Source organism: Prionailurus bengalensis, chromosome C1 (assembly GCF_016509475.1).
Source record: "Prionailurus bengalensis isolate Pbe53 chromosome C1, Fcat_Pben_1.1_paternal_pri, whole genome shotgun sequence".
Taxonomy (NCBI): domain Eukaryota; kingdom Metazoa; phylum Chordata; class Mammalia; order Carnivora; family Felidae; genus Prionailurus; species Prionailurus bengalensis.
In genome coordinates this window covers 199,680,189-199,700,570 of record NC_057345.1, presented here as the reverse complement: position 1 = coordinate 199,700,570, position 20,382 = coordinate 199,680,189, and the positions used below count along the sequence as shown (strand labels likewise).

Here is a 20,382-nt window from a genome sequence, read left to right as displayed (position 1 = left end):
TTTTTTAATCATTCTATAATTTGCTAAATAAAATTTGAACGTTAGCTTTAACATAATTTCTTCATAAAATAGGTACTTCTTCAATAATGTTTATTAATTATGAAATGTTTGGGGCAAAGAGGATAGTGAAAAAACATGCTATTTTAATTTTTTCATCTTTTATACTTATCTATACATTTATGTTCAATAATACTTAGGTATAATTTAAAGTCTATATTTCAAGGGGAAACTGTTCATTTAAATATAAACAAAAAATCAAGAACTTGTAATAATTGATTTATTATCCATGGAACAGGATAATAAATTGATCACAAGAGGTCAATTTATGTTACCATTCCTTTTAGTGTAACATAATTATGCTTCAAGGATTGCTTTAGCAGTCTGTTAATATATACCTTGGGTGCCTTTTCAAGTAATACATGGCAAACTGGGATGTCTTTATAATACCAGACAGTTATTAATGTACCAATAATCCATGCCCTTGACTCTTAACACTTCTTACATTATGTTTTAAAAATATTAATATTGTACAATATGTCCTTCATCTCTAATATATCCAAATTTGCAAATGAATCATAAAGACCATAAAATATATTAATGGAACATTGTTCATTATAAACACTAAACCCCATTTTAACTCCATTGTTTATAATTTATTTGGTGCTATCTTATTATTACTAATTTTATAATAAAAATTAGGGGCACCTGGTGGCTCAGTCAGCTAAGCATCTGACTTCAGCTCACGTCATGATCTCATGGTCTGTGAGTTCAAGCTCCGCATCGGGCTCTGAGCTGACAGCTCAGAGTCTGGAACCTGCTTCAGTGTCTATGTTTCCTTCTCTCTCTGCCCCTCCCCCACTTTCAATCTCTCTTTCTCTCTCTCTCTCTCTCTCTCAAAAATAAACATTAAAAATTTTAAAAAAATTAAATGTTTCCTATTTTAGAGTATACATTGGTGCATTATTTGTCCAAAAAGAAATTAATAGTATGTATTACTAAAAGATTACTCACTACAAGAGAACCTTAATATTTTACATTTCCTTTTTCTTAATTTTAGTTGTTCCCTTCACCCATAGCCTTCTGTTTCTCTCATCTTATCCAGCCCAAGGGTTATGATTGGAAATGAATTATTAAATCAAGAAGGAAGCAGTGCTAGTGGGCAGGAAGGAACATTCAGTTTCTTCAACTGAAATCACCTGTTAGATGAAAAATGAGAAGGCATTCCTCATTGTACAGCCTTTTCTGGAATGCCTATTGATCAATCTGATTGGAAAAGCATTTTATAAAGTTCACATTAGTGCCCCAGCATAAAGAGAATGAACCTTTTGATTTTCAGGTATCCCAAAATTTAAGAGGGTGGTTTGTTTCTCTTTCTCTTATAACACAATACCTCAGCCAATTGCTGTTGGCTTGATTTTCCAAATCTATCCAGAATACAAAAATTCTTATTATCCTCACTATTCCCATTATGATGCAAACCTTTACTGTTTTTGGCCTAGATTGTTGCAATACCTTCCCAGGTGGTCTTCTTGCCTTACCTTTGTTCAGCCCCCCTCCCCTGCCACAGTCCAATCTCAACACAGTAACCAGAGTCATCCTATTAAAGTGTAAATTGGAATACGTGACCCTTTTGTTCCAAATCCCCCAGTGCCTTCCTATTCCATTGAGAATAAAGGTCAAGTCACTCAAATAAGCTACAATATCCTGTGTTATATGTGCATCCCCATATAACTGCCTTACTTCTGCTCACTCCACCCCAGTCACATTGACCCCCTTCCTGTTCCTTTGTCACATGAGTCCTACTACCACCAGATGGGAGTTTACTACTAAGAAGATCTTGAAATGTTCTCCTGGACATCTTGGCTTGCTGCCTTACCCACTTCAGATTACCCAAATATCAACTTTATTGTGTGAATTTCCCTGAGCATCCTGTTTAAATTATAATTCTTTCCAATGCCTATCATTCCCTTCCAACTTTCATAGTTTATTTTTTCTCTATCAAATTTAATACTTTTATTCTTTATCATTATTTTTATTTTTTTGGAGAGAGAGGGAGAGGGAGGGAGAGAGAGAGAGGTAGGGAGGGGCAGAGGGAAGGAGAGAGAGAATCCTAAGGAGGCTCCAACTCAGCACAGAGCCCAACATGGGGCTTGATCCCACAACCCTGGGATCATGACCTGAGTCAAAATCAAGAGTTGGACACTCAACCAACTGAACCAAACAGGCACCCCCAAACTTAACACTTTTAAATACTATATTTATTTTTTTTATTTGACTTATTTTCTGCCTCTCAATAGAATGCCATCTACATGAAGATAGTTTTAGTCTGTTTTGTTCACTGCTACAGCTTGGTGTCTAGAACAATTCACATAAGAGAGTGCTCAATGCATATTTTTTTCAAAATAAAGTTTGAAAAAAACAAACCTGTAAGGTCAACTACATGAAAAGTAATACTTATATTCTATCAGATTTACTGCAATCAGCAAAACCAGTACTTGACAGTAAATATAGTCAATGCTACTATAAAATTGAGATTCTCAGTATCTTTTATTGTTTAAAGGAAATAATTATTACTGAATCAGTTTTCCACAAATGGAGACACTAATATATAATTGTTGAATATTTTCCTATAATTTACTATTTTTATAGGCATCAACTTCCATGCAAACCAATTATTTGACTTACAGGTATTGCTATTGGCATGTAAGATTTTATAGGCTCCAACAGTATTACAACAGAATTAAGGATGGAAAATAGAAGGGGCAAGGGGAGAAAAAGTAGAGGGAGTTGAACAGACATTTATTACTAATATTGACTTTCTATTACTACCCCATCCAAATAATACTGAGAATAGCACAAGGCTTGTCTTAGTTGCCTTATTACTATGTCATGAGGGGAAAACATATCGCTGGAAAAGTATTCATAGGGTAGCTAATATTAGACTGGACAGGCTAAAGTGCTATAACAAATAGACTGGAAATATAATGTCTCAAGCAAAAGAAAAATTTATTTTCTTATTGTTTAAAAGTCCAGAGCACACTGCAGGCCAACTGGAGGTAGAGAATGGGGTGGTTTACTTCAAGCAGACTAATGACTGCTCTGTCATTTTCAATAATTGACTTTGAAGATTACTCTTGTCCTTGTCATGGATATCCCATCTTACAAGGGGAAAAGAACATAGAAATGGCACACTCCACTTCAACTAATTCTCTGTTATAGAGAACTTAGTAACATAACCATACTTAACTAAAAGGAGGCTGGAAAAAATTAGATAGTCAGCCAGGCACACAACTAATAATATGGAAGAAGGAAGAGAGTGGCTTCTGGTTAATAGCTAGAAATCTCTGCCACATGGGGACTTTTGCCCACCAAATATCTGCACCATCTTTCCTTCCACATGTTCTCACTGACCTCCCACCCTGCCTACCAAAGAAGACAAAACAAAGTTCTACTCATTTACTGCATGTACCTCACAATGCATTATCTCTGCATGATGCACAGTCAGTTCCACTAGGGTCAGAGGCATCTCACATTCCGGTGGCCAACCAAATAAAAGACAAGTTTTCTGCCTTTACCATCATCACAAACAATGTACAATAATGAAGGACAGAATAACTGTAACACAAACTGCAATATGGAAAGTAGAAAAAGGGGGAACACACAAGAGTTGCTTGTCTAAATAGTGATAGAATCCTGGGCAGGTATCATGAGGAACTTTGCCATGGCACTGAGGAAAATTCTTTGAATCATGTCTCTTTTCCTAAGAGGAGCTTCTGTGCCCATGGTTCTCTGTGGACTCTTGTTTTGTTCACAGAAGGTTATATTTCTTGTCCATTACCCTTTATGGCCACATCTAAAGTGGGTGCTGTGGTCTGGGCCTTCACCATGCTCTGTAAAACACTAGAAGTGAACTTCCTTTTGATGCAAGTTTGGGACCTTGAGGACTGTTTTATAGTTTTGAAGAGTCAGGGTTTATTGAGGATAAACTCATGGTTTTCTTGTCAATAAAATTCTCTCAAAAACACCCAAGGTTTCCAACATATTTGCTTCCAGTCAATGTAATGTAGCAGTAATCACAAATTACTTTTCTAAACATAGTTCTTAAACCTGCTTTATTTTTCTTACTCAACCAAATCTTGAGGGTATCTGAAACAATGCTTCTTGATACAAGGTCAACAGATTTATATCTCACTGTTTGGGGTTCAGACGCTGCTGAGTTTTACAAGTACCTCTGTGTCCTTTTGTCCTTGTTTTAAATCACTCAATTCTTGCCAGTATAATATCTTGTTACAGCAGTGGGGACAGCTATACTCAATAACATTTTGGTGGTTTCCAGCCCCTTCCCTTCAAGCTATACACTAACCAGGTATATGACCTGCCTTCCAAATATCAGAGTGAAAGTCTGGAAGAGCCACTCAGCCAAATACCTACCACTGAAGAAAAGCAAGGAGGAGTCACCCGGAATACCCTACTTGATATTATAAACTTCACATGCATTGCATATTCTCTGATTGCTTTAAAATTACTTGTAATTTTATTGAATGCAGTAATGGAGTCTTAAAATTTTCTAATGTCTATAACACAGCCTAACACCAGTTATTTTATAAATATTTATTGATAATATTATATTGATATTATTGATAATATATTGATAATTGATAATACATTGACATACTGACGATATTGATAATATATTGATAATATTGAATACTTATACGCTTTAAAAAACACAAGATATTTTTTATAGTTGACTGATATCTTTTTTTATTTTCTTATCACATTTTAATCACTTTAAAGATTCGTGTAGGATAAGATGACAATTTTTTTGTTTAAGACTGAACAAATTTTAGTTTGAATGTAGATGGAAGTGGGGAGAGCATTTTCTCCTTATGTATATGTTGACTTTTTCTTTATCATTCATGCAACCAAACTGTCATGTGTCAAGCACTCCCTACTTAGGATACAATGGTGTGTGTGTGTGTGTGTGTGTGTGTGTGTGTGTGTAAGTGTGCACATGTACATTAAGATTGATTTTTAACAAATTTATTTGAAAATTAAGGTAGAAATCAGTACTCAATAATTGAAACATATATAAATTTCTACTTTATATAAACGATCATCCCAAAGATCATTGAAATACTTATTTCATAGAAATAAGTATTATTTCTATTATTCATAGAAACTTTGTAGAGTGTCGACACATCCAGACTAAGAGTGCCACAGATACTGTTCAGAGATTCTTATTAGCACTTAGTAAAAGTGGTTCTTGATTTGGGATTTTTTATGTTAATTATGGTTCCCAGTTATTCAACTTTTTGATAAGGAGCTAATTAGATGTTTTTGGCAAGTAATGTCCAACTGAGGAGCAGTTGCAAGGCTAGGGACTTGACATCAACTAAAGTTTTCTCAAGACTAATCCCAAGAGCTCAAAGATAAAATCAAGTTGTAAAAGAGAAGAATATATTTTAAACTCCTCCTTCTCTGATAAGTAGAGTCTATAAATAGAACTTTTATTAAATAAATTATAATAATTAATAAATAATAATTTTATTATCATTAAATAATTTATGTATAAATTAATATTAATTTATACATAAATTAAATAATTATAATTATAATTTTTATTAAAAACCATATGGCATCAGGATAAGAGTATAGGACCCAGCTTCCACCAGCATCTTACCAAGGCAAATAACTTTTCCCTTTAAATCACTAAGCCAGTCCCAATAACCTATGAAATTTTAAAGCAAGATATCAATACTACAAAGTATTGATCCATAAGAAATTTTAAATTACAACCAAGGGTTTTGATTATGATTCAAAGATATATCAATAGCCACTATAGAAATAATCAATGTCTCCCTTATTTGCCATTATATTTCTACTACCTCAGCTTCAAAATTGGTATATAATTTTTGTCTTTCATGATGCAAGTAAGTTCTTGACATTGATGGTAAATTTAAAATATAAAAAAAAATTGGCATCAATTTGGAGCAACTTTGACCTGTTATATCAGTGTCTACTAGGCATCACTGGAAGACAGTATTTGGATATCAGGATCATGGAGAAAAGTCATCATCAGAATGTTTGAAGTCATTCTAAGTAGGGCTGAATGAATCTATTGGGAATCAGTTTTTTAATTATAGTTTTTAAAAACACTCTGAATGATTAATACATGGAGATTAAAGAACATCTACAAAAGAATGAATGGGTCAACCAGGAAATTAAAGAAGAAATTAAAAAATATATGGAAACAAATGAAAATGAAAACACAACAGTATAAACCCTTTGGGATGCAGCAAAAGCAGTCCTAAGAGGACAATACATTACAAGAAAGGTCCCAAATACACAACCTAACCTTACACCTAACGGAGCTTGAAAAGCAGCAGCAAAGAAAGCCCAAAGCCAGCAGAAGAAGAGAAATAATAAAGATTAAAGCAGAAATAAACAATATAGAATCCCAAAAAACAGAATAACAGATGAATGAATCTAAGAGTTGTTTTCAAAGAATAAACAGTCTAACCAGACTTCTCAAAATTAAAAGAGAGAGAACCCAATAGATACAATCATGAAGGAAAGAGGAGATATCACAAACATCAATACAAAAATACAAACAATTATTCTAGAATACTATTAAAAATCATATGCCAACAAGCTGGACAATCTGGAAGAAATGGACAAATTCCCAGACACTCACACACTACCAAAACTCAAACGTGAAGAAATAGAAAGTTTGAACAGACCCATAACCAGCAAAGAAATTGAATCAGTTATCAAAAATCTCCCAACAAATAAGAGTCACATAGCTTCCAGGGGAATTCTACCAGACATTTAAAGGACAGTCAATACCTATTCTTCTCAAAGTGTTCCAAAAAATAGAAATGGAAGAAAAGATTCCAGACTCATTCTATGAAGCCAGCATTACCTTGATTTCCAAAGCAGACAAAGACCCCACTAAAAAGGAGAACTACAGGTCAATATCCCCAATTAATATGGATGCAAAAATTCTCAACAAGATACTAGCAAATCTAATTCAACAGTACATTAAAAAAATTATTCACTATGATCAAGTGGGATTCATTCCTGGATGCAGGGCTGGTTCAATCTTTGCAAATCAATCAACATGATAAATCACATTAAAAGAAGAAAGGATAAGAACCATACGAACCTGTCAACATGCAGAAAAAGCATTTGACAAAATACAGCATCCTTTCTTAATACAAACGCCCAAGAAAGTCAGGATAGAAGGAACATACCTCAACATCACAAAAGCCATATATGAAAGGCCCACAGCTTATATCCTTAATGGAGAAAAACTCAGAGCTTTCCCCCAGAGATCAGGAACATGATGGGGATGTCCACTCTAACGACTGTTGTTTAACATAACGTTGGAAGTCCTAGCCTCACCAATCACAACAAAATGAAATAAAAGGCATCCAAATTGGCAAAGAAGAAGTAAGTTTCACTCTTAGCAGATGACATGGTACTTTGCATGGAAACCCTGAAAGACTCAACCAAAAAGCAGCCAGAGCTGATAAAGGAATTCAGCAAAGTCACAGGATACAAAATCAATGTAAAGAAATTTGTCTTATTTCTATACACCTATAATGAAGCAACAGAAAGAGATATCAGGGATCGATGCCATTTACAATCACATCAAAAACCATAAAGTACCTAGAAATAAACCTAACCAAAGATGTAAAAGATCTGTATGCTGAAAACTATAGAAAGCTTATGAAAGAAATTGAAGAAGACACGAAGAAATGGAAAAACATCCCATGCTCATGGATTGGAAGAATAAATATTGTTAAAATGTCAATACTACCCAAAGCAATCTACACATTCATTGTAATCCCAATCAAAATAGCACCAGCATTCATCACAGAGCTAAAACAAACAATCATAAAATTTGTATGGAACCACAAAAGGCCCCAAATAGCCAAAGTAATGTTGAAAAAGGAAACCAAAGCAGGAGGCATCACAATCCCAGACTTTAGCCTCTACTACAAAGTTGCAATCATCAAGACAGTATACTATTGGCACAAAAACAGACACATAGACGAATGGAACAGAATAGAGAACCCAGAAATAGACCCACTAATATATGGCCAACTAATCTTTGACAAAGCAGGAAAGAATATCCAATGGAAAAAGATATTCTCTCTAGCAAATGATGCTGGGAGAACTGGACAGCAACGTGCAGAAGAATGAAACTGGACCACTTTCTTACACTGCACACAAAAATAAATTCAAAATGGATGAAAGACCTAAGTGTGAGACGAAACCATTAAAATCCTATAGAAGAGAACAAGCAGCAACCTCTTTGACCTCAGCCACAGCAACTTCTTATTTGACATGTCTCCAAAGGCTAAGGAAATAAAAGCAAAAATGAACTATTGGGACCTCATCAAGATAAAAAGCTTCTGCACAGCAAAGAAAACTAAAATTAAAAGGCAACTGACAGAATGGGAGAAGGTATTTGCAAATGACATATCTGATAAAGGGAAGCTATTCCTGCAGCCAAGACTACACTGTATGTTAGCTGACTTGAAAATAAATAAATAAATAAATAAATAAATAAATAAATAAATAAATAAATAAATTTGAATTTCAGGTTAAAAGTAAATTAATAAAAAAATAAAAACACTCTGAATAATTAAAACATTAGAAAAATATTATATTTTAGAACATACCACAATCATCTATTAGAATTCTCATCTAAGCCAAAGGTGATGAAGATTAAAATTAGACACTAGTGTTAAAATTTTAGTTATAGAAAATGAATTAGTCTTACAATCTACCATATAACATAGTACCTATAATTAAAAACACTGTATTGCATATTTAAAATTGTACTAAGAGGCTAGGTTTTATGTTAAGAACTCTTATGACTACTACAAATAATAATAATAATAATAACAAAATCAGTAATAATAATAATAATAATAATAAAAGAAGACAGGAAAAAGCTTTTGGAGGTGATGAATATGTTTACGTCAGGTATTGATGATTGTATATATTTCTTCATGGGTGTATACTTATCACCAGACTCATCAAGTTGTATACATTAAATATGTATAGCTTTTTCTATGTCAATCATACCTCAATTATTTTTTGATTCCAGTATACTATTATATATTTACTAAATCTGCATAATATAGAAACATAATAAGATTAAGAATTACATATGATTATTCCAGATAAGCAAATGGTGCCTATTTGAGAATTAAAACATATCTTAAATTGTCACTATTTTATATAGAAATAGATCCAAATTGTATTATTAGGAGCCATATTTTCTCATGCAGAGTATGCCAAACATTATTTAGCTGAATCTTTATATGTCAGGTGGGTTATGTTATTTATTCATTAATGCCCTATATTTGTCAGTCAGGAGACAAAACTTATACTTACCATTTTAACAGTAAGAATTTAATATATAAGATCGTTAACTATGTATAAAGTCGTTAACAGGGTAAATAAACGGAAAAAGAGCAGTGTTCCTCAGCTCAGAAAAGGGGCGATGGTGAATTGGGAACACAGTCCTCTGAGAAGGGGGTGCCTGTCTGCAGGAGCTAATGTTTTTGATGACAGCATGATGCAGCTGTTTCTTCAAGCACTGGAAAAACTGCCAACTGGATTTAGCTGCTGTGATAAGAACAAAGTGATGTTGCTGAGGTGAGGTGTTGCTAGGGTGATGCTGACTAGAACTCCAAGTCCAGAAGAAGCCCATAGGAAGGAGACAGGGAGCAGAAAGTTCACTTTTACCCCCTCAACCTTGCAGTCTCCTACAAGCACTTCCTATTGCCAAAGCCTAACAGAGGCTACTAGCAAAGCAAAAATGTAATCTGCAAAGTTCCAGGTGCAGCATCACAAAAAAACAGATATGGAAGCGTGAGTTTGGTGCTGAGAAAAAACAGCATAATTAATGGCACATGGCCTTAGAGGACAGTCAGCATATGCATAGGAAAGAGCATATCCTTTCAACAAATCCTCCCAGAAAACCTGTTGCCTTTTTGCAAGCACTTTATTTGCCCTCTCTTCTAAATATGTTACCTGTAATTCAAGACAGGATGGAGAGAGTTTATTCAAGATACCGGTTTTACCCATAACCCTGAATCAATAGTGTCTCCCTCTACAGTGAGTTAATTTTTCTCTTACAAAATAAAGTACAATGGCTCAGTGACAATTGTTTATTAAAATTTCTAGGAGTCATTATCACTTCTATTTGGAATCTGGCACTGTTTCAATAATTAAAGTAATCAGAAGTCTGATTGATAGTTTATAATTCCTTAGGTAGCTGAAGCAGTCAGGATATTTGATAGTAGCTCTTTGGATCCTATTTTTATACCTAATAGGATATAATAATCAGACATAAATGCAGGGATGATAGGTATTTGACACCATAAACATAATAGATTTGTCTAACTTGAATTTAGATAAAAATATTAAACTTCTATATCCATACAGGATTGTATAGGACTTTTTATACATCAAATCACATTAGTTTTTGCAATTTGTGAATTGACAAGAAGCATTTAATTTGGGAAAATATGTCAAAATTAAGCATAAAGAAAGTAATTATCTCTGTCATATTTATGTCTATTAAATTGCTGGTTTGATAATAAAGCAATCTTGTGAAGGGAGAACTAAAATTCTAACTCTTTAAAATAAGTGTTTCTCTTCTGCCTAAAACAAATGACCTTCCAATGAAACAATTCTAATCTTATTACATTGGCTTGATCTTTATACTTACATTTATAAAGGACTCGTTATATCAACAATGATTAATAGAGTTACAAATGGATTTCACAGAGATTATTTAAGCAACTTTCTATGATTTTACCAACAAGTTTTTTTTTTAATGTTTCCTGGTGGGAGCATTGAGAGAAGAGCATTATCCATGTATATTTACCAATGTAGAGGGTTAATAATGTTTAAAGTACTTCTTACCTATTAACATCCCAGATTTTACTAGTTGTATCCAATGAGGAAGAAGCCACAAAATCACCACAGGAGTGCCATGTGCAGGACCATACTGCATGGTTGTGTCCTTCAAAGGTCAAAATGCAATTGCCTTTAGACAGGTCCCATAATTTAACTGTAGTGTCACCACTTGAAGTAGCCAACGTGTTGCCACTATTTGCAAGAAGATAAAGAAGTAATTTGTTAAAAAGTCAACTCATAATTAATTTTTATGAATGGTTATATGCTATGAGTAATGTGTGTGTGTGTGTGTTTGTGTGTTTGAGTTATTTCGGCTTAAAAGCATTAAAATGACATACTAAATGCTTGAATTTTTTTTATCTTGAGTCCACATAATTTGATACTAGTATTTTTTAGTAATGCAGGGTGATGAGAAAAACTGTTGTTCTATACTCTATAGATTAATTCTTCTATATTCTTCTAGATTAATTCATGAAATAAGCTTTGTGTGTATGTGTTGTTTTTTTTGTTTGTTTGTTTGTTTGTTTTTAGTGTATTCAGTGTATTAGGTTTCAGGCTATATGTTAGGTTCTGTGGATAATGTAACCTCAGAATGATGAAATTTTTAGACATAGGCTAAAATAATTTCAAAAACACAATACAAAACAATAAGTCAGCATTGCTTATGTTTAGATTAACTAAATGTTCCAAGAATACAATTTGGATGCTAAAGGAAGTGAATCAGGAATGACGAGATTTTGAGCTACATCTTGAGAGATGAAAAATTTTGAAATAAGTGGTTAAGGATGAACCATTGGATTTTCCATTTAGGTCATTAGTAGATGTTTGAAAAAGCAGTGACTTTAAAGCGGTAGACACAATGCTAGTTTAAGAAATGAGCGGACGTCAATGATATAAGCAGAAACATCTATGATTTTTTTAGGGGCGCCTAGGTGGTGCAGTCAGTTAAGCGTCCGACTTCAGCCAGGTCACGATCTCGAGGTCCGTGAGTTCGAGCCCCGCGTCGGGCTCTGGGCTGATGGCTCAGAGCCTGGAGCCTGTTTCCGATTCTGTGTCTCCCTCTCTCTCTGCCCCTCCCCCAGTCATGCTCTGTGTCTCTCTGTCCCAAAAATAAATAAATGTTAAAAAAAAAAAATTAAACCACAATTTCTTTATCCATTCATCAGTTGATGGACATTTAGGCTCTTTCCATAATTTGGCTATTGTTGAGAGTGCTGCTATGAACATTGGGGTACAAGGGGGGTGGGAGGGAGGAGAGGGTGGGTGATGGGTATTGAGGAGGGCACCTTTTGGGATGAGCACTGGGTGTTGTATGGAAACCAATTTGTCAATAAATTTCAGAAAAAAAAAAGATGCATAAAAAAAAATTAAAAAAAAAAAGAAACATCTATGATTTTTTGGTAAAATATCAGTTGCAAGAAAATTTCAATTCCATCATTTCCTTCACATCCATCTGCATTGAATGCTCTATGTGTTTTCTTAGTAACTTTTCTTCCCCTGAATATAATGAACTGCTTATCTGTACTCTTTTCCTGTGATTTTGATTGAGAACTGTTTCCTCTGTTTCTGTGGCATCAAGCACTAGAACTGATCAATTGAAGTACCCAGCAAATGCTTCCAAAATGAATAAATTTATGAATGAATGAATGAGTCTGTGCTATAAAAGAATAAGAAAAGGTACTCAGGATTTCCAAGAGATGGAATGGCAAGATCAAGATGAGTATTTGCTCACTCGCTCTTATTTTTTTATGCTGAGAGAAATACATTTTTAAGTGCAGAGAGGAAACAACCACTGGAGAGGGAGTGGGGAGAATTTAAAGGTGGGGAAGGAAAGGTAGGTACAGAGTGAAGAAGTTCTCATTAAAGTTATAAAAAGATATCTATTATTCTGATTAGCAGAATTAAAAAAAATTACTCTATGACAGGTAGTCCTTCACTAATGGACAGATATTTAAAACTGTGTTTTTCTTGGGTGCCTGGGTAGCTCAGTCGGTTGAGTGTCTGACTTTGGCTCAGGCACAATCTCACAGTTTGTGGGTTTGAGCCCTACATCGGGCTCTGTGCTGACAGCTCGGAGCATGGAGCCTTCTTTGGGTTCTGTGTTTCCCCCGCCCCCCCGCCCTCTCTCTCTCTTTCTGCCCCTTCCCTGCTCGCACTCTGTCTCACTCTCCTTCAAAATAAATAAACATAAAAAAAATTTAAACTTTTTCTTTGCAGCTGTTGTTTATTTGTACATATATTTAGGATTCAAAATTTTGCTTTTTAATATTAAAGACTGAAAAATACATTTGTTTAAAAATATACAAGAAGGGGTGCCTGGCTGGCTCAGCCTAGAGAATATGCAACTCTTGATCTTGGGGTCGTGAGTTCAAGCCTCACACTGGGCTTAGAACTTACTTAAAAATATCCAAATAAAAATAACATAAAAAATAATTTAACCATGCCTCTTTTTCAAATCTGTCCTTCTGATGGGCTAGCATACTATTTTGGACATAAGTCTTGCTCTAGGATAACAATTACTATAAAGTATTTCTGCCTGTGACTGAAAACTCAGATAAGTTTTACATTCTTCTCTCTTGCTTTAAACTATGTGACAAAAGAAACAAAAATCACAATAGTGATAATTACAACTGGAATGAAGCAGTTGTAATCACCTTTACAAGTGCCATCATCTGATATTTAGGCTCCCAATTCACGAGTTTGAGACCCATGTGGGCTCTGTGTTGACAGCTCAGAGCCTGGAGCCTGCTTCGGATTCTGTGTCTCTCTCGCTCTCTGCCCCTCCCCCACTTGCACTCTGTCTCTCTTTCTCTCAAAAATAAACAAAAAATATTTTTAAAATATGGATGATAAGTCTTGCTCAATATAACTTAAAATGTTGTTTTGAAAATCAAATAAGAGAATTCTTACAATAGCACATTTTCAATTCTGGGTGATATTCAAACCTGATATTGTTTTTAAAGATTGTCTTGTGATCTCCAGTTAAGTTTTTATGTGGAATTCGTTACCCATATTTCCATAAATAGTGGAATGGAATCCAATTACTGCCATTACTCCATAGTCTCAGATACCTGTGTCTATCTGCTCAAGAGGACTATTTGAATTTGTAAAAGGACTATCAGTCACAATATTCTCACTATAGAATATGTATGCATTATTTTATGTAGCAGAATAACACATAACCAAATTATATTGAAATATTTTCTCATAGTTTTTATAGGTAAAAGATAAAAATTTTGGTTTCACTGAGCTCATAAAATGATTATTACAAGAAAAGCTCTAAATTTAGGATCTAGATTACTTGGAAAACATTAAGGCACATTTGATTTACATTTAATGTGCCCAGTTTGTGAGAGTCCCGCAAACTTATAAGTAAAAGTTGAAACAAAAACGGCTGAGAATGTTCTCATCAAAGTTATTATAAACCCTTAGCCTTTGATACAGAGCTGCTGGATGCATTTAGTTGGTGAGTGAGGCCACTGTGACAGAGTAAAGAGAATGCCAGTCCACACAGAGAATGGTCTTTTTTGAAGTAAACAGCTCCCACGTCCAAGTGTTGTTCCCTTTGTTCCTATATGATACACCCTTCTTTTGTGTAGAAATCTAGAATCAACAAAGAATCATAAATAAAGTGAATTCAGAAGACAGCATTATGTGCAGATATTATGGACTCTAGCAAAAGCAGAGAGGCGACATTGAGTGTTCAAGAAAGACCAAGCCTTCCCTGCCTGGCTGTAAAACCACTGCCCTTACTGGGTTGGGTGTATTGCTTAGAGCTCCAGATACACCTTTGTCACTTGCTTCAGAAACTTCAATTGGATTTTCAGCTTAGTCTTTCAACTTTTACACAGGAATGGCAAGATGCTGGCAAGTGGACTCTTTCGTGCCTGGTATACAGTATTTATAAGACATACTATTTATATTGGCATGCATGAATGATGTGCATATTAAGGAAATATTGGCATGCATGAATGATGTACATATTAAGGAAAGAGATTTCCATTGTACATAGATCTGTGTTAATAGAATGGAATAGCCTACATAATTCAGGGTTGTGTATATGAACAAGTTTATGTAGAAAAGACATCTTGGAACAGAGGACAAAAAAAATATAGAATTATAAAACTACTAGCATGTTACTAATTTACTAGCATGTAACTAATTTAATGTTTTTTAAAAAAAAATTAAATATTTTTATTTATTTTTGAGACAGAGAGAGACAGAGCATGAGCAGGGGAGGGGCAGAGAGAGAGGGAGACGCAGAATCTGAAGCAGGCTCCAGGCTCTGAACTGTCAGTACAGAGCCTGATACGGGGCTTGAACTCACAGACTGTGAGATCATGACCTGAGCTGAAGTCGGACGCTCAACCTACTGAGCCACCCAGGCGCCCCTCTTTTTATTTTGTCTTATCCTCTGTATTTATGTTATTGTTTAGGTTGCAGATGCAGAAGGATAGAAATTGGTAGGTTAGTTTACGAAACTTTATGTGGAGATGATGAATAATGCTGTCATCCTGGAAATAAGATAGAGATGCCCAGGAATGCCTTTAAACTTTTAAGTATCAATTAATATCTTTGGGATTATTTTATTATTTAATTTTCTTATTGTATCCAACATACTTCTGAGTATTCTCTAGTTGTCATTCATATGCATGCATGCATACATACATGCCTATGACACATTACAATTGAATATTCTTGAAAAACATAACCTGGATAATTATAATATTTTGATATATATCCATAGGTACTAAAATATAGTTCTCATTCTTTTAAAAATTATGTCTCTATGCATACCTTATGACTCTGACTGGAAAAAGTTGTTTTGAGAATATTAAATCTAATCTTTTTCAGCTATCTAAAAACCTTTACATTTGACACTTTATTTTCCTTTCTTTCTTTTGACCCAATGTTCTAGAAGACACAGGAGATTCATTTATTCATTTCACAGTTAGTCACATGCTTCAGACACTGTACTAGACAACTTAATCCATCATCTCTCTGTGCTTCTCAAACATACCAAGCATGTTCCCCTCAGGGTATCTGTACACCTTTCCTTTGACACTAAGATGTCATCTCCCATGGATATTCCCATGGCTCTCCATGACTTCAGTTGAAGACTTTTTCTTCAACTTCACCTTATCGTGGAGAGATTCTCTGACAATGACAGTTAAAATACTGTATCACCCTAACTTTTTGTCTCTTGCTGTTACTCTTTATAGCACTTACTACCATTCATTAAACTATACATCACTTATTTATAGTCTCTCTCTCTCTGCCAGTGGGATGTAGCAGCTATGAAAGGAGGAAATTTTTTTAAAATTCACTCCTATATCTCTAATCCCTAGCTTCATACTTAGTACATAGGGAATCTCAATAAATAACTATTGAATTAATAAATTAATGCATGAGATACAATTATGAATATGACAAATTACCTAAAGTCCTATTCTAATGGATAATTTCTCAGGGCTTATAAATACAAAAAAAATAGGCAAATGGATCTTATATCCTATTATTGGATTTCTCATTTGAATATTTATTTTTCAAAAGTAGCTTTATTGCATGACATGCTAAATTATTTCTTTCTGAATTCTGCCTGAGTTACTATATATACATAATTTCAGATTGTGTTGGGGTATATTATTATATAGGTTCAGGAAAATAGCATATCTCCCATTTACCTCATATCTTTTTTAGATAGATGCAGGACATAAATTCAGTGAATAAATAATTAGCTCACATAAAGTAAGTTGCAGAAACAATAGATCTTCTACCCCTAGTGAAAAGTCTAATTCATGGAGTATTTGGATGGCCACAATAGGGCATTTAATAAAGTCACGTTTGTATAACAATTTCCAAGCATTAGGTATGAATCATACCGCTGGCCTCCTAACTGCTCTGCCCTTGTCCATCTATAATCTTTTTTCAATACAGAAGCCTACAGGATCCCATTTATGCTCCTCTTCTGTGAAAAACTGTGCAATGGTTTCTCATCTCCCAGAGTAAAAGCTAAAATCCTAAAATGAATATGACCCTCCATGACCCACCTACCACCCACCTAGTTACCACTTTGATTTTTCCTTCTACTACTCTTCCTCTCTCTCCTCCCGCTGCACAAGGCTTTTGCACATGCTGTTCTTCCTTCCAGGAATGTCCTTTCCCAGAAAACCAATGACTGGTTCTCTCTGTTTCTTCAGGCCTTTACAGCAAGACACATCAAGGAGACTTATCTGAACAGCAGTCTCACTTCTGACATTAAACTCCTTTCCTATTTTTTTCCTATAGTACTATCACTGTTAACTCACTATATGTTTTACTGATTTCTCTTATTTATTATCTACTCTCCTCAGGTCCTCAGTTTTGTGGGCCTCTGCTTCACCTAGTTCTTTACTGCTCAGTATCCAGAGAGTGAATGCCTTGTGTTAGATTCCACACCCTGCCTGAATCTAGTTTTTAGAAAAATATATTATTTACTAACAGCCTCAATCCTACCATTTTGCAGAGTTTAAAACTACCATCTCTCTGGGCCTAAAAATGTGAAGACCCAGCTATTACCCCTCTTCTCAAAACATTCCAGAAGATTCCTCATTTTCATTCAGACCAAGACTCAGGCCTCTTTCTCATAACACCAGAAGCAAGAGCTTGCCATTTCTAAACTCCCTGTTTCTGGTCCTGTGTTCACATGGTCCATGGAACAGGGAAGCCACTCTTTATTAAGAATGATATTTTTGCCATGTGAAGCAGGCCTTCTCGACATTCAAACTTGGCCTGCACGTCACTGAGTCTGCATACACACTTAAGAAATTTCTACAACCCAACTTGTTTTCTAGTGCTTGGGTCTCCCCAACCAGTTCTATGCTATAATTAATTATTGAGTTTTTAAAGCTCATTAACTTATTTAGTTCCTCCTGAGTGTCCATTGTTTACCAGAGATGCAAAAGATATGAAAGATGAGAAGTACATATTCATCAAATTATTTACATTTTTTCTTTAAAAAATTATTAATGCTTTATTTTTGAGACAGAGAGAGAGACAGAGTGTGAGTGGGGCAAGGGCAGAGAGTGAGGGAGACACAGATCAGAAGCAGGCTCCAGGCTCTGAGCTGTGAGCCCAGAGTCTGATGTGGGGCTCAAACTTGTGAACTACAAATTCATGACCTGAGCTGAAATCAGATGCTTAACCGACTGAGTCACCCAGGCACCCCCATCAATAATTTAATAGATGACATACAGGATATAGTGATAGCACAGGAAGGATATAATACGTTTTCTAGTCTTGGATGATGGTCAAGAGGCTTTAAAAAGTGAACACACCTGAACAAAATCTTTATGTATAAGAAAGTGTTCACAACGTGAAAGTAGGAAAGGAAAAAGGCTGAGTTCTCAGCATGTGGCAACTGTGGCATAATCAGAGATTTTTAAGTATCTTGCATCCAAGAAGAAAAGAGTAATGGAAAAATTAATCTAAATAGATACACAACAGTCAAATAATAAAAGACCTTTCCTGCAGTCCTAAAGTATATTTATCTATACACTTTATATGGCTATGAGGAGAGATTAAAGGGTTTTAAAAGGAGTTAGAAAAGTAGTCAGATATTAATTTTAGGATGTTAACACTGGGAATATAACAAAGACCAGATTTTTTAAGGAAGAGCAGAAAATACATTTGAGAATTGACAGTAATTTGTATTATAGGCTTGCACTTCATTACTGGATTTAGTTATTTTGAGATCTATGCTTTGTATAATCACAGTCATTCCCAGGTTTTGGTAAAGGATTCTCAAGTGAAGTGTCAGTCTCACACCTATCTGTTCCACTTAGCTGAAGAATTTTTTCCAAGTCTAAGGTGGTACTGAGAGGGGGCATGCCATTTTTCAGCAGAAAGCTCTGCTCTAATGAGACTGCTTCTTTACTTTGTTTTGATCTCTGATCTAACTTAGTCCTGGACTGCAGAATTTTTCACTATACTCATTTCAGGCTTTCAGGAGTACATGGTAACCCAAATATGTGTGTGTGACGCTGAGTTCAAGTCTTAGGAGGACTGATTTGACAAAATATTTAAGGTCAACAGAGACAGGATGCATATTTCATCACCTGAAGCCAATGTACTGCCTGAAAGCCTTACAATGGATTGGAACAAGATATTTCTAGGGTTCCAGAAGAAGCATTGCCTCTGTTTCTGGTATAAAATAAGATGTTTTCCATAATTGGAAATATTATAATGACAATTAGGATACATTTAAAACAAGCTTATAAAGTGAATTCATGTATCACAGAATTCTAGAATCTCAAGGCTGGGAGACCACTCAAATCCATGTAATCTAATCACACTTCCCTTGTTTAATTATTTCTACTGATATTCTATCATTTTAATGCCCAGCCTCTATTTAAAACTTATAATAACAGGAAATTCAGTTATTTGAGTTTTAAGTAGCTCTGTTATACAGTTTTCCTTTTATTGAGCTTATTTTCTTCTATAAAAAAAAAAACTTCTCATTAAAGTCAATTATAATCCTCAGCATCATTCCAAATTCAAATAATCTCTCTTTCACTCCATAGCCTTTGGAGTAGAGGAGGAAATCTATCATGTTCTAGAAATGACACTCCATTCATCTACTTTCTTTCTTTATCACCCAAATATTATTTTCCATGCTACTTCCACTTTAGAGGTACACAGATATCTTAGTAGCTGTACATCTACTCTGCTTAAGCCGCCCCTCTATGGTAGTTTCTTTTTTTTTTTTTTTTTAGCGTTTATTTTTTTCTGAGAGAGAGCACAACCAGAAGAGGGGCAGGGAGAATGGGAGATGGAAGATCTGAAACAGGCTCTGCACTGCCAGTGCAGAGTGTGATGCGGGGCTCGAACTCATGAACAACAAGATCATGGCTTGAGCAGAAGTTGGACACTTAAACGACTGGGCCACCCAGGCAGCCCTCTGTGCATCCACTCTAACTTGAGTCATGAATGGTCTATTTCTATTGAATAAGGCATATGTTTGCATTATTCAAATCCAATCTTGTATTCTGTCTCTTCAAATGTTGGTAATAAATATAAGATTATCTGTACTTCCACACATTGAAATGTGAAATTATGGTATGTAATTTCCATTCTCTGAGGCATGGGAGATTCTTTCTTATCCTTGCACTAATTACTTTTCATGTTTCATTTTCAAATTATTATTTTTCTTTCCAAAACAGATCTATTTTTTTTTATAATGACCAGCCTCACATTCAGATTGAAATTCTCTTGATAAGATCAGTATGTTTCATGACAAACAAAGCTGTTTCCAATATTCTCAGCTATACTGTATTTCTGTCTGGGAATCTAACTGAGCACTTCATTTATGAATCCACTTTTCAGAATTCCAAACTTCATTAATTTAAATCATGTTTAAAGCCAGCTGTTCACCTGTCCTGCCCTCCATCCCTGCTA

General features: G+C 34.8%; 1 protein-coding gene across 1 annotated transcript in view; it reads right to left on the bottom strand.

The window, feature by feature from the left end:
- LOC122479521 (sperm-associated antigen 16 protein-like) overlaps window positions 1–20,382 on the bottom strand; it is a 556,036-nt gene that overhangs the window by 468,343 nt on the left and 67,311 nt on the right. The window contains exon 3 of the mRNA XM_043573372.1: window positions 10,954–11,139. Coding sequence (XP_043429307.1) covers window positions 10,954–11,139 — 186 coding nt within the window. The remainder of the gene's footprint in view (window positions 1–10,953; window positions 11,140–20,382) is intronic.